We start from the raw sequence: 14,943 nt of genomic DNA, 5'->3' as shown, positions 1-14,943 counted from the left end.
TGTCTTTGGAGTGTGGGAGGAAACTGGCGATCCCGGGAAAACCCACGCGGGTCACGGGGAAGAACGTACAACCTCAAGCACCCTGGAGGACATGGATACGTGATGTTCCGGGTCGGGTCACACAGGAGGGAATGGACAGGTGATGGTTTCAGGTTTGGATCCTTGGAAGAGTCTTTTGGTTTCTGCAATTCCTTGTATCTGAATGACTTGTGAATCAGTATACCCTGCAGTGCCGCAATGCAAGTTTACTTGTCAAAATAATGAGCAGGAGCTTCATCTATTTTTGTGGTCAGGAATAAAATGAGCAAAGGCATCAAAATGCAGGGAAGCATCCAGCACACTTTACCGCTGCACTCACTCAAGTCTTGTCAGATGTTGTGAATGTAAAACTGGCGCAGCTGAAAGTAGGCCACAGACATGCTTCACATTCAGCAACAGCAGGAGAGTATTCAAATATTTATGGTTTCATTCATGTTTTTGTTAAACTTTGCTGAAGAAAAAACAGAATGGAAGCTGCAATTAAAATTCTGAAACTTTGAAGCATTAATTATACATGGAGTGGGCCAAAAGCGAAACTATTCCTTATTTGTAAAGCAAACTCGATTCTCAAGGAAAGCACTCGCTGGAAAGTATGCCGAGGTTTATATTCACATTTTTATGTAATCCTTTAATAATTGTAAAGTTTCTGTTTTTCATTTACTTTCCATATACACTTTCTTTGTGATGCTGACAACAAAGAGTTCATTGAATTTAATTTGGATATCAATAATTTCAGTATGCAAATGTAGTCATTTGCATTCTGACCACAGTGTGGTTCGTGAGTGGAACTGGCTGCCTTCTAACCAGACGGCGCTGGGTTGGACCCCGTGGGCTGTCTGTAGATTTATTCCAGGATTCTCGATGAAAGTCTCGCTAATCCTAAAATAGACACAAAAAGCTGGAGTAACTCAGCGGGACAGGCAGCATCTCTGGAGAGAGGGATGGGTGAGGTTTTGGGTCGAGACCCTTCTCAATGGTCCTTAAATCACTTGGGAGAATGGGAAAACTGACACCATTGGTTTTGATGGGAAGACATTTCTTGTTAGCTGAATGTAGGCCAGCAATGATAATAGATAGAGTCACAGCTGGAAAACAATCACTTCGGTCCAACTCGTCCATGCCGAACAAGATGCCAAGGCAAGCTAGTCCCATTTATCCATATTTGTCCCATATCCCGCTAATCGTTTCCGCTCCACGAACTGTCCAATTATCTTGTAAATGTTTTAGTTTAGCTTAGTTTAAAGATACAACGTGGAAACAGGCCCTTTAGCCCACTGAGTCCACACCGACCAGCATTCACCCATACACTAGTTCTTTCCCACATACTAGGGACTATTTACAGAAGCCAATTAACCTACATACCTGCATATCTCTGAATGTGGGAGAAAACCGGAGCACCCACATGGTCACAGAGAAACTGTGCAAATTCCATACAGACAGCACCCGTAGTCAGGATTGAACCTGGATCTCTGGCTGCAAGGCAGTGACTCTACCACTGTGCCACTGTTTTAGTACCTGCCTCAAGTACTACTTCTGGCAGCTCATTCTACATATCCACCACCGTCTGTAAAAAACATGCCCCTCAGGTTCCTATTTGGATACTATACTATCTTGGAAATTTTCCAATCAGGTTTCAGGTCCCACCACAGCACAGAGTCTGCCTTGTTGAAGGTACATAATGACCTACTGCTCACCGTTGACTCCGGCAATCCTGCTCCTTCTCGACCTCAGCGCAGCATTAGATGCTGTCGACCACACTATCCTATTTGACCGTCTTCGGTATGGGGTTGGTATTGATGGCACTGCCCTGAGCTGGTTCATCTCCTACCTCAAAGGTAGGAGTTTCTCTACCAACATGGGCAACTCTTTCTCCTCCCCAGCTAGCCTCTGCTGCGAGGTTCCACAAGGTACCATCCTAGGCCCCATTCTCTTCTCCCTGTATATGCTCCCCTTAGGCCAAGTCATTCAAAGGCATGGCATTTCCTTCCATTGCTATGCAGACGATACACAACTCTATCTCCCCCTGAAGCCCAAAAACCGACCAAATCTACTTAACCTTATCCACTGCCTCGAGGATATAAAGTGTTGGATGGCCCAGAACTTCCTCCAACTAAACGAGAGTAAGTCTGAGGTCATCCTTTTCGGCCACTTGGACTCAATCAAAACGATAGCAGGCAGCCTTGGAGGCCTTACCCCATTACTCAAACCTCACATCAAAAACTCTGCCGTGATATTTGACTCAGCATTGAAATTTGACAAACAAGTCAATGCCGTGGTAAAAGCTAGCTTCTTCCAGCTTCGGACAATAGCTAAAATAAAACAATTCCTCCAGTTTGATGACCTCGAAAAGATCATCCACACATTTATCTCCTCCCGCCTCGATTACTGCAACTCCCTTTACAATGGCATCAGCCAATCTTCCCTGTCCCGCCTGCAACTGGTCCAAAACGCCGCAGCGAGACTCCTGACGGGCACCAGAAAAAGGGACCACATCACCCCGATTCTGGCCTCTCTCCACTGGCTCCCTGTGCGGTTCCGAATAAATTTCCTCCTTTATCTTTACAAAGCCCCCACCTACATCAAAAGTCTGCTTACCCACCACACCACCTTCAGGTCCCTCAGATCGGCCAACTTGGGGTTACTGAACATCCCACGGTCTAGGCATAAGCTCAGGGGCGACCGTGCCTTTGCGGTTGCAGCTCCTAGACTGTGGAACAGCATCCCTCTTCCCATCAGAACTGCCCCTCCATCGACTCCTTTAAGTCAAGACTTAAAACTCATCTTTACTCTCAAGCTTTTCTTGTCGTCCTCTGAGGGAGGGCTATATATATGTATTTATGTATGTACTTAATCTATGAACCACTGTTGTATAACGTTAGTACCTCCACCAACGTAAAGCATTTTGGCCAACGAGAGTTGTTTTTTAAATGTGCTATAGAAATAAAAGTGAATTGACTTGACTATTAAATCTCTCTCATCTCACCGTATATTTCTGCCTCCTAGTTCTTGATTCCCCTACTCTGGGAGATTGATTCAGTGCATTCTCCCTATCTATTCCCCTCATAACTTTAAATGCCTCTACAAGATCAGTCTCATCTGCCCAATCTCGTACTGAATCTCAGGTCCTCAAATCCTGGCAAAATTCCTGTACATCTTCTCTGTACTCTTTCCAGCTTAGCTGCAAACTTACTAATCACGCCTTTTAAATTCTCAGCCAAATTGTTGATAATCGATAACAATCAGTGTGCCCAGCATTAGGCACACCACTGGTCACAAGCCTCCAATTTGAAAAATAACCTTCCACCACCTACCACAAAAATCAAGTCTGTATCCAGTTAGTTAGCACGCCGTGGATCCCATGCGATCCAGCCTTCCACAACAGCCAGCCTACTATAAGGACATTATCAAAGACCTTGCAGACGTCCACATAGACTATATGTGGGTATACGAAACAAGTTGCCTGAGGAAATAGTTGAGGCAGCTACAATAACAGCATCCACCATACATTTGGACAGGTATAAGGTATAAGGATAGAAGAGATTGAGAGGGATATAGGCCAAATGTAAACAAATGGGGCGAACATCAGGAAGACACCTTGGTCATCATGTGTTATCAAGGCTGATTTACTTTTTGAGGCTTGTAAGTGTGCAAAGGAAAAAACTGATCTGCACTCAGGATGCAATCTTGTAAAGAGTGAAAATGCTCTGGACAGGGCATCCCCTATCAGAACTAAGCATGCAAGGAACCAAGTATAGCAGCTAACACTTGCAAGGGTTAAGCCTTGAACTTGTTTATCGTTGGTCATCCTTGAGTTAGGGCAGTACATGGCCACAGCAGATAGACGGCCATAGATCAATCCTGACCTCAGCTGCTGCCGATATGAAGCATACACTTTCTCCCTATGACGGTGTGCGTTTCCCCGCACATCCCCAAGACCCATGGGTTTGGAGGCTAATTGGCCCTCTGTAAAATTGCCCCTAATGTTTATGGAGTGGATGAAGAGATAAGATAAGATAGAAATAGTGTAAACGGGTGATTGATGGTCAGTGTGGGCTCACAGGGGCCGAAGGGCCTGTATCCACGCTGTCTTTCTAAACTAAACTTAACTCTAAGACAATGGCAACCAGCTTATAGTGTTGTGATGTGTATGGAGATAGCTGATTAGACGAATCTGGTTTGAAAAGTTCCTTTAGCACGAATGACAGAGATACAGGGATGTTGTCACATAAATAGTTCTTGACTTTCACGATTCTGGTTCTGTCTGCTTCCTTCATTCTAGCTTTGAAGTAAGTGCCTGATAGACCGGGCTGTTTCCTGGGGCATAGAAGCCTCACTTTAGAACAAAGACAATGTTTTGCTATTCTGAAGAAGAGTGCCGACCCAAATTGCCACCTATCCATGTTCTCAGGAGGTGCAGCCTGATCTGCTGTGTTACTCCAGCATTTTGTGTCTTTCCTTGGTAAACCAGCATCTGCAGTTTCGTGTTTCTACCTGGCTATTCAAATCAGTTCTGAGTCATAAAGGTAGAAACGCTCTTTATTTTAAAATCATTTGAAGCCCAGTTGATTAGCGTCCGGGACCATCATGTTCCTGTGAGGACAAAAGACAAATGGTTACAAGGTTGGGAATTTTAGTCAAAAAGGAAAAGTATATGTAAGGTTTAAGAAGCTGAAATCAGACAAGGCCCTTGATGAATATAAAGAAATCAGAAAAGAAAGTTAACAAGAAATTAGCAGAGCCATAGATAACAGGTGCAGGAGTAGGCCATTTGGCCCTCGGGCCAACTCCCCCATTCAATGTGATCATAGCTGATCATCCACAATCAGTACCCCGTTCCTGCCTTCTCCCCATATCCCTTGACTCCACTACCTTTAAGAGCTCTGTCCAGCACTCCCTTGAAAGCATCCAGAGAATAGCCTCCACCGCCCTCTGAGGTAGAGAATTCCACAGACTGACAACTCTCTGTGTGAAAAGGTTTTTCCTCATCTCCCTTCTAAATGGCTTACCCCTTATTCTTAAACTCTAACCCCTGGTTCTGGACTCCCCCAACATCGGGAACATGTTTCCTGCCTCTAGCTTGTCCAAAGAGATCATGGCAAGTAGGATTAAAGGGAATGCAAAGAAATGTTATACATATATTAGGAACAAGAGGCTGGCTATGGGAAGGGTAGGTCCACTCAAGGACAAAAGGAGCAAATCTATGCGTGGATTCAGTGGTTTATAGGAACTTTGCAAAATAATTTTTTCATTAACCAGAGTGTGATGGGTGCTTTGAACAAACTGCCTGGAGAGGTGGTGGGAACAAATATGGTTGCAGTGTTTAAGAGGTTTTCAAACAGACATATAAACGAGCATGGAATGACAATAGACAATGAAGGGGTATGGATGAAGTGGATGATCATGAGATTCATTTAGATTGGCATCATGGTTGGCATAGATATTGTGGGCCAAAGGACCTTATGCTGTACTGTACTGTTCTGCGTTCTGAACACATTTTCTATAATGACCAGTAATACGCAGCGTACCGAGTGTGTATGTCAAATTCAACATGGTAACATTTAGTTCCGTTGATTTTAATAGAGCCACATTTCAGATACGAGCATTCAAAATGCACATTACTACATCGCACAATAACTTGAGGCTGAATTTCTATCCTTGTTTGATGGATTAAACAGTGAAACAACTTTAATAAATTCATGTGTCGGAAGGAACTGTAGATGCTGGTTGACACTGAAGATAGGCACAAAATGCTGGAGCAACTCAGCGCGACAGACAGCATCTCTGGAGAGAAGGAATGGGTGATGTTTTGGGTCGAGACCCTGTTTCAGACTGAGAGTCAGGGGAAGGGGCGTCTAGAGATATGGATGGGTAAGGTGTGAAAACAACTGGTCAAAGCAGACGATGACAAGGAAATGTTTTTATGGTTAATTGTTAATTCATTTAATAATTAATTTGATAAATTGATCATTGGCTGGTTGGAAATATGATTTTTTAGTTCAGCGATACAGCATGGAAACAGACCCCTCGACTCACGGAGTTAATGCTGACTATTGATCACCCATTCAAAACAGTCCTATGATATCTCACTTTCACACCCACTCCCTGCACAATAGGGGCAATTTATAGAGGCCCATTTTCTACAAACCTTTGCATCTTTGGGATGTTGATATTGGCATCAGGTTCAGCACAGACATTGTGGGCAGAAAGGCCACTTCCTGTGCTGTACTGTTCCATGTTCTATGCTCAATGTGGGAGGAAACTGGAGCACCTGGAGGAAACCCACAGGGAGAACGTGCAAACTCCACTCAGACAGCACCAGAGGGTCAGGATCGAACCAGGGTCTCAGTTGGGCAACAGCTCCACCAGCTGCACCATTGTGTCACATCTGATAGCCACATATTTTCATTTTATTCTAAGAGGGTGTGCAATCTAAACACAATGCACTTATAAAAGTAGCTGCTGGTGGTGGTAATACAAGAGCCTAATGACAACGCATAGGATGGTCAACGATGAACAGTAGAGAAACTGAATTCATGTTCGTTATTGAAATAATGTCTCACTTCATTCCATTATTTTATTGCTGTCGCCATTCCCAAACTTAATCTGTCGTACGAGAGGAGTAAATAGTTATGTCAACTGTATTGTGCTAATCCACATTCATGCAAAGCATCTGAAAAACAGCAGCTGTAAACTTTAACCAGCCTATTATTTGGAAGTGCTCAGCATGTTGGAAATCGACCTTTGCATCTTGCAGCTAAACAGTTCTTGAATTCAAAGCAAAGTGCAAGACAAATGCCTTTTAGCAGAGGGTCCGTGGCTGTACCATCAAAGGTGCTGCAAAGTCCAAACACTGTGTTCATAATGCCCTCTTGAATCATCCATGCTTCACTGAGTTTTCATCATGAGATTCGAGCAAGTATAGTAGGGAGAATGCCTAGTTCCCACTGACATCATTCCTCAGGTGCTCCACACGGATGGTGTACGTTCAATTAATCTTACTGGCAATCTCTTCACAGTTTTCTAATTTCCTACTGAACAGGAAGAGAAGCAAAGTTGCTGTTAGAAATAGGGTGACAGAACGTATAGATATTTGCTCGATACCTGTTGTACAAGACCTTGGTGAGGCCACATTTGGAGTATTGTGTTCAGTTCAGGTCACTGCTATAGGAAGGATGTCAATAAGCAGGAAAGGGTACAGAGAAGATTGACGAGGATGTGTATAAAATCATGAGAGGAATAGACTGGGTAGATGCACACGTCTCCTGCTCGGAGTAGGTGAATCGAGGACCAGAGGACATAGATTTAAGGTGAAGGGGAAAAGATTTAATAGGAATCTGAGGGGTAACTTTTTCACACAAAGGGTGGTGGGTGTATGCAACAAGCTGTCAGAGGAGGTAGTTGAGGCTGGGACTATCCCAACGTTTAAGAAACAGTTAGACAGGTACATGCATAGGACAGGTTTGGAATGATATGGACCAAACCCAGGCAGGTGGGACTAGTGCAGCTGGGACATGTTGGCTGGTGTGGGCAAGTTGGGCCGAAGGGCCTATTTCCACACTGTCCAATTAAATTCCACACTGTCCAATTCAAAACTTACTGTAATTAAATTAATGCCAGGACTCGATGACCTGAGCAATAGGGAAATGTTGGGCATGCCGGATTTTATTCTTTGGAGCACAGGAGGCTGAGGAGAGATCTTATAGAGATGTATAAAATCATGAGAGGGTGAGATAGGGTGAATGCAGAGTGTGTTACCCAGTGTAGAAGAAACAAGAATCACAGGGTATATGTTTAAGGTGAGAGGAGAAAGATTTAAAATGAACCCGAGGAGCAACGTTTTGCTCATGGGCTGTGGATATATGAAACACACTGCCAAAGGAGGTAGTTGAAGCAGGTATATGAACAGCATTTAAGATGCTTGGTCAGTTACATGGATAGGGAAGGTTTAGAGAGATATGGGCCAAACATTGGCAACAAGGTTAATCTATATGGTCGGCATGGATGTGTTGGGATGAATGGCCAGTTTCCCTGCTGATTGACTATGACTCTGCTAGCCCAGGTTAGATATTTCTTCCCAAACTGGTGGCAGAGATTGAAACCCCAAGGATTAACCAGATTGGGTACATCTTCTTAGCTTTCTTCAACAGGTTTGTAGCTGGGCATTGGAGCATTACACTGGACATTACAGCAAAACATCCCACAAGAGATTGCAGTGTCTAGTTTTTTACACAAATCAATCTGCCCCCACATTTGGTTTGACATCAGAGTATGGGGCAAAGTGAAAGGATCTCTCCATTTGGGGAAGTGTTTGTTTTGTAGATCACTGGTTGGAATTTGGGATGCATAAAATACACTATTTGGACGGCTTTGAACGAGACGGACCTGTTTGCTGTAATTGGAGCTAGTACAGACTCGATGGGCTGAACAGCCTCCTTATTATGCCACAGCGATTGTGTTATTCCATGGATGTGAGTGGGCAGGGTCAGCATGTAAGCCAAGCAAAGCAACCCAAAGGAATTAGCAGCGTGACGAGAAACCAAGCTTTATTGAAGTTAAGTTTTTGTAAATGCTGTGATGCTGTGTCCCACATTTTCCTGAGATAAGCTTGGTTTTCTTTCAGGTTAGATGCGGCAGAGATTCTGCCAGGCGGGAGTGAAAGTGCTGAAAAGAGGGAGAGCTCTGATCATCAGAGGATCTACCGGGATATCTGGGAACTCCGAGCTTCTCTCGAGCTTTACATATCATTGGACCCGAGCAGCAACGATAAGGATTCGGCGCGGAGTGACACGGAGAGCGTGTGCTCGACGGGTGGGCCGCCCAGCGCTCTTTCCCAGGACATGGGCGACGAAGAAGATGGTCTTGAGGAGATGCCCATGGACAAAGGAGGGACAAAGCAGGACAGCGTGGATTCCGAGCGGGGCAGCGACAGCGATTCGAACACCAGGAAGCTCCTTCAGATGGACAGTGGTTATGCATCCATAGAGGCACCGAGCAAACTCTTGGAGGAAAGGATTCTCAAGACAGACGGCGAAAGTGGGACCAAAGACAAAACGGCGTCTGAGAAAAGGTTGTTCTTCACAAGTTCTGGACGCAAAGGAACTGTCTTTGAAAGTTTTGATGCAAAAACATTGAGCGAGGAGATTGAGGAAGAAGGCGCCGCCGGGGGTGAAGCAGAAAGCCCCATCGGGTGGTCACCTTACGGCCAAATGTTTGTAACTAAAGACTATTTGCACAGGCGGGACTACAGCATTGACGAGAAAACCGACGCCTTATTCAACGAGTTCCTCCGGCACGACCCCCAGTTCGATGATTCTCCGCTCAAGTCCAAGCACCGCTCCCGCGTCCACCTGCGCAAGCAGTGGCAGAGGACCAAGCAATACAGCGACCCGGGCCTCCGCTACCCGCCAGGCCTGGAGCGCCACCGGATGCCCCTCCGGAGAGGCGACAGCGTGAACTACCCGCTCGACCACCGCTACCAGAGCACCCTGCCCCGCATCGTGAGCAGCGCTGAGGAGGAGCAGGCCGGTAGCCAGGAACGGATCACATCACCCACCGCTAAAGACTCGGAGCGTACGGGCGCCGACTTGGAGGAAAAGATCCACATCATCGAGGAAGAGACGGCAGAGCAAGGAAATGGCGTTGACCAGACTGAACAGACAACAGACCTCCAGCAGCCTTTAGACCATATTAGTGGCTTCTCAGAGACAAATAGCTCAACAGACTTCGGGTATGGGCCTCAGATGATAGGGGCAGATCCGAAAGACAAATTAACCACTAGCATCGAAGACAGGCTGTATAACAACCTTAAAAAATCAAAGGAGAGTGTCGAGTATGTGATAGCTGTCTCATGTGCTTCACCAGACCACAGTCCCGTTTAGCCGACTGTTTGTGACGGGTTGACTCATGATTTCTTTTTTTTGTAAACTTCTCATGTGGATGCTGCCCATTTACTATTAGTCACTTCTGACCAATACAGACAATGTTTGCTGCTACAGTACACAACATGCTTCGTGTTTCTCCATCAAAGAATGATTAGATGTCCGTGGAACATTAATTCCCTCGTAGGTATAAATGTTTTAGTAGAAGAATAGTTTGCTTTTTTTTAAAAAAAAAAACAAAGAACGAAGGAGTGATGTTGATACTTTGGGGAAAGCTTTTCTATTCAAGTTGTTTGGCTGTTATTTTGTTTCCAGAACACCCTGTAATGTTTTTAATATTGAGAAATAGCATCAGCCCCAGATGAATAGCATTGTACACCGAGTGCTTCCTGTTTCCAGAGTTGGCTGTATCACTCCCATTTGCATGTTCTCTTTTCATTCTAAGGATATCATTCAAAAAAAAATCCCCCCAGGATTGCACAACACATCATAACATCGCCACCAATGCAAGTAACGTCTTTGAAACTTTTTTTTTGTTGAAATGTATTAAATATAAATTTCCTCTTCAAAGACATTCCAATTTTGTGTTAAGTTACAATCATAACTTCATGTTACATTCTGTGAATTAGAATGTCAATTCCTAAAATGAAAAGATAGACACCATTGTTTGTTTCTTCAAAATGTAAAAATGTCTGCTGTTGGTTTTATTATTATTATTATTAAACAAAAAACAGACGATGCTATTCTGTATGTGGATGGGATGGGCACAATAAATGACAAGTGTTTCTCATATTACTTTAATTTTGGAAGTCTTATTTCCAAATAGATTGGTTTCCTACCAATCATTCTGCACTGAAATTTCAAACTTGGTGGCCGAGACATACCAGTGACTAGATATCTATGTGATGAATTTAGGCTAAATTCACAGGTCTAAATAATTATATAACATAATTTTATAAAGTATTTATGTGGTACTATATGAAACTTCTTAAAACACTTTTCCTGTTTTTTTATTTTTATCTGTAAAATCAGCCTTGAACAATCATATCATTGACTTTCTTCTGTTTCCATTGCTAAAAGAAATAAATTATTTCCTCATTCAAACAAAGATCGTTTAGCATGACTTGTTTGTGATTTGGGCAATGGCAGAATAAACAGGTGAACAGTAGTGGAGAAAAGGTCAAACAAATGAAAAAAAAATTACATCTCCAGCCTTACACACAAAATGCTGGCGTAACATCCTAATGAACTTGTTCTATAAAGCAAAAACCTCAAAGTTTAGTCCTTTAACAAACGGCATCACATAGCACATTGAAAGCCAAAACCCTTGTATCAAATGGAGTTGTATGTCACTCTTTCTCTCTCTTTCTCTTTTGCTCTCTCCCTCTCTCACGCACATACATACTTTTTATCATGAAAACCAATATCTGACAATTGCCAGCTAATTGAGTTTTGTGCCTTGTGCTTTTACTGAGAATTAAAAAAGGACTTGAAATCATGGCAGTTTTTCAAACTGCTATTCCAGTTTAATTTACTATTTTAAAGAGAGTGTCAAAAGAGATCTTCTGAGCAAATTGGCGATAATCAGATTTTCTCAAATTAACTATACCCTACATGGACCACATTTAACCGGACTTTGTAAGAAACATTTTTGTGCATTTACTACTGGAGTTAAGTCGCCATCACTGTTAATTCTGTTTTCACCTCATTGGAAAGAAAACACAACCGTGTTTGCTGAAGAATTATTTTCATCACGGAACTACTTTCTTAGTCTCAACAAGATCCAGCACAGTTTAAGAATATAGACTGTTCTCTTGCTCTCCAGAAAGCCAATGCATTTCTTATTATGTCAGATATCGTATTCACTCCAGAGGCTCTGTACAATACACCAAACATGTTTCACAGTGTACGTACCATTGATGTGTTTGAGGGTTTGAGTTGGGTTAAATTACAAAATCATTTTGTAACCTCTTAGAGATCTGAGTGATTGGCGTTAGGAACTGCATTTTGCACATTTTGTTTTGTGTTTTGCTGCAAAATAATAATATGTTGACACCCATTTTCCTTCCTAGTCCTGCAATTTTATTTGTTTTCATTAATAGAAAAGAAGTTACATAACTGATGAAGCAGGAGCCTAGCCATTGCTTCTGTCAAAGCAGCAGGCAATAGGATATCAGAAGGAGTGTTCAAGAAGGAACTGCAGATGCTGGAAGATCGAAGGTACACAAAAATGCTGGAGAAACTCAGCGGGTGCAGCAGCATCTATGGAGCGAAGGAAATAGGTGACGTTTCGGCCCGAAACGTCACCTATTTCCTTCGCTCCATAGATGCTGCTGCACCCGCTGAGTTTCTCCAGCATTTTTGTGTACCTTCGGATATGCTTCTTGTTCATTTGTAAATAACGCTCATGGTGGTTTCTAAAGTTATGGGTATTCAAGTCATATTTAGTCACAAATACCAGGGTGTTAGTTGCTGAATCTGCTCATTACCCATTAATTCATTGGTAAACACAAAATGCTGGAGCGGGACAGGCAGCATCTCTGGAGAGAAAGAATGGGTGACGTTTCGGGTCGAGACCCTTCCTCAGACTGATGCCAGGGGAGTGGGCAGTGCAGAGATAAAATGTAGTTGGAGACTAAGACTGGTGGAGAACTGGGAAGGGGGAGGGGATGGAGAGAGGGAAAGCAAGGGCTAGAGAAGTTAGAGAAGTCGATGTTCATACCACTGGGGTGTAAGTTACTCAAGCGAAATATGAGGTGCTATTCCTCCAATTTGCACTGGGCCTCACTCTGACATTGAATGAGGCCCAGGACAGAAAGGTCAGTGTGGGATTGGGAGGGGGAGTTAAAGTGTTGAGCAACCAGGAGATCGGGTACGTTTAGGCGGACTGAGCGGAGGTGTTCAGCGAGACGATCGCCAACCTGCGCTTGGTCTCGCTTAGAACTCTGTAGCCCTGATTGTTAAAATTTACAGGAGTCCACACCTGGAACAGCGGATGCAGTCGATGAGGTTGGAGGTGCAAGTGAACCTCTGCCTCACCTGAAAATTCTGTCAGGGTCCTTGGACGGAGTCAAGGGGGAAGGTATAGGGACAGATGTTGCACCTCCTGCGGTTGCATGGGAAAGTACTTCGGGAGGGGGTAGTTTGGGTGGGAAGGGACGAGTTGACCAGAGAGTTGCGGAGGGAACGGTCTCTGCAGAAAGCAGAAAGGGGAGATGTGGCTAATAGTGGGATCCCGTTGGAGGTGGCGAAAATGTTGGAGGATTATGTGCTGTATGCGACGGCTGATGGGGTGGAAGGTGAGGACAAGGGGGATCCGGTCCTTGTTAAGAATGGGGGGAAGGGAAGTAAGAGCAGAGCTGCGGGATATCGAGGAGACCACAGTGAGAGCCTCATCTATAATGGAAGAGGGGAACCCCCGTTTTCTAAAGAATTAGGACATCTCCGATGACCTGGTATAGAAAACCTCATCCTGGACGCAGATGCAGCATAGACAGAGGAATTGGGAGCAGGGGATAGAGTCTCTACAGGAAGATTATATGCTCTATGCGACGGTTGATGGGGTGTATATGCTGTATGCAAGTTCTTTGTATCTGCTTTCTTCAATCCATTATTAAATATGAGCACACAGGGAACTGCAAATGCTGGAATCTTGAACAAAGCACAAAATGCTGGAGGAACTCAGCAGGTCAGGCATGATCTGTGGAGGGACATTGTTTCGGGTCGAGATCCTTCTTCAGACTACTGAGTGAGCTGCTGAGTTACTCCAACACTTTGTGCTTCAGTGAATATAGGAGGGTGATTATAACTAGAGTCAGAGTTGAGCTACACAAAACATTCCCTTTGGCCCACCATGTCCATGCCAATCCTCTCAGGTGCATTTAGTACTGATGTCTAAAGAGGAAATGTTGCCTACACTGTAACCTTGATTGTTAAAATTTACACTTATCTCCAAGCAACTCAAATAATATCCTCTAATATCCAAGGTTTGCAGGCCCAATTTTTTTTCAAGCAACAAAATAAACAAATAGGCCTACCTTGAAACAAATAGGCCTAATCGAGCTGATAGACGGCTTGAACCAGCTGGCCGTCATTTGCGGATTAGCTTGGTTCACTGGCTCAGCCGGACACGGTGATCCAAATGGGCCGGAGGTCAGATGCCGACACATCCGGCCTACGGCTAGGCATGTCCCTTGACTCCAAACACAGTGGGCTGGAGAGTAGGGCCGGGTACACATTAGTCACTTGAATAAAGGGACTGCAACCCAGTGGGAAACAAGGTAGGTGAATTATTTTTCATTATTTGTCGCCATTCTACTTTGCAATTATTTTTTTGGAGGTTAATTACTCAAATCTATTTGAATGTTTTTCAATGCCGCTGACCATCAGAGGCATTTTGAAACGGGTTCAAAACCTTTGGCATCAAATACCTTGTGAAGAGTGTAGGGCTTACATCAGGGTGTAGGATTCATGTTGTGTGCTACCACTTTAATCGAACAGAGTCTCATTACCTGAGGAAGGGTCTCACCCATTCCTTCTCTCTAGAAATGCTGCCTCTCCCGCTGAGTTACTCCAGCTTATTGTGTCTACCTTCAGTCTAAACCAGCTTCTGCAGTTCCTTCCTTCCTACACACAGAGTCTCATTACGTGTCAGTGTCTGCTCCATTCAAGCCCATGTTTCACACCAGGTGGGTGACTACATTTAGGGACTAGATCTCTCAGATTTTTTTATTTGATCTCTGATTCATAATTTGAAGGATAATTTTTATATCCACTAGGGGGAGAGAAGGAATTCAATAATTAAGATGAATAATGAAGGCTATCCATTATTGAATGAACCGGATTTCATTTCATGAAATGCTGAACAGAAACTGTTTTTTTGTGGATGTTTAGGCTGTGGGGAAAAAGGAATCAGGATTTAATATTATTACGTATATTTTATAGGCATAACTTGGTTGCAGTTTAGCTCGTGTCCGCTCTACATGCTTCACAGACAACACAAATGCAGAGAGTGGTAGAGAAGGCA

At 43.8% G+C, this 14,943-nt stretch overlaps 1 protein-coding gene across 6 annotated transcripts in view; it reads left to right on the top strand.

Annotated features, from left to right (window-relative positions):
- Positions 1 to 11,188, top strand: part of cbarpb (CACN subunit beta associated regulatory protein b) — a 161,419-nt gene extending 150,231 nt beyond the window's left edge. For 4 of the 6 annotated variants that reach the window (XM_055658880.1, XM_055658881.1, XM_055658882.1 and 1 more), the window contains one exon: positions 8,660 to 11,184. In XM_055658880.1, coding sequence (XP_055514855.1) covers positions 8,660 to 9,917 — 1,258 coding nt within the window. In that variant the 3' untranslated portion in view covers positions 9,918 to 11,184. Of the gene's footprint in view, positions 1 to 8,659 lie in introns of all 6 variants that reach the window. The other 2 variants (XM_055658883.1, XM_055658884.1) reach the window with 2 other exon arrangements.
- Positions 11,189 to 14,943: the final 3,755 nt, after the last annotated feature.

The sequence above is a fragment of the Leucoraja erinacea genome, chromosome 29, assembly GCF_028641065.1.
Source record: "Leucoraja erinacea ecotype New England chromosome 29, Leri_hhj_1, whole genome shotgun sequence".
Lineage (NCBI taxonomy): Eukaryota > Metazoa > Chordata > Chondrichthyes > Rajiformes > Rajidae > Leucoraja > Leucoraja erinaceus.
This window is presented reverse-complemented; position numbering and strand designations above follow the sequence as displayed.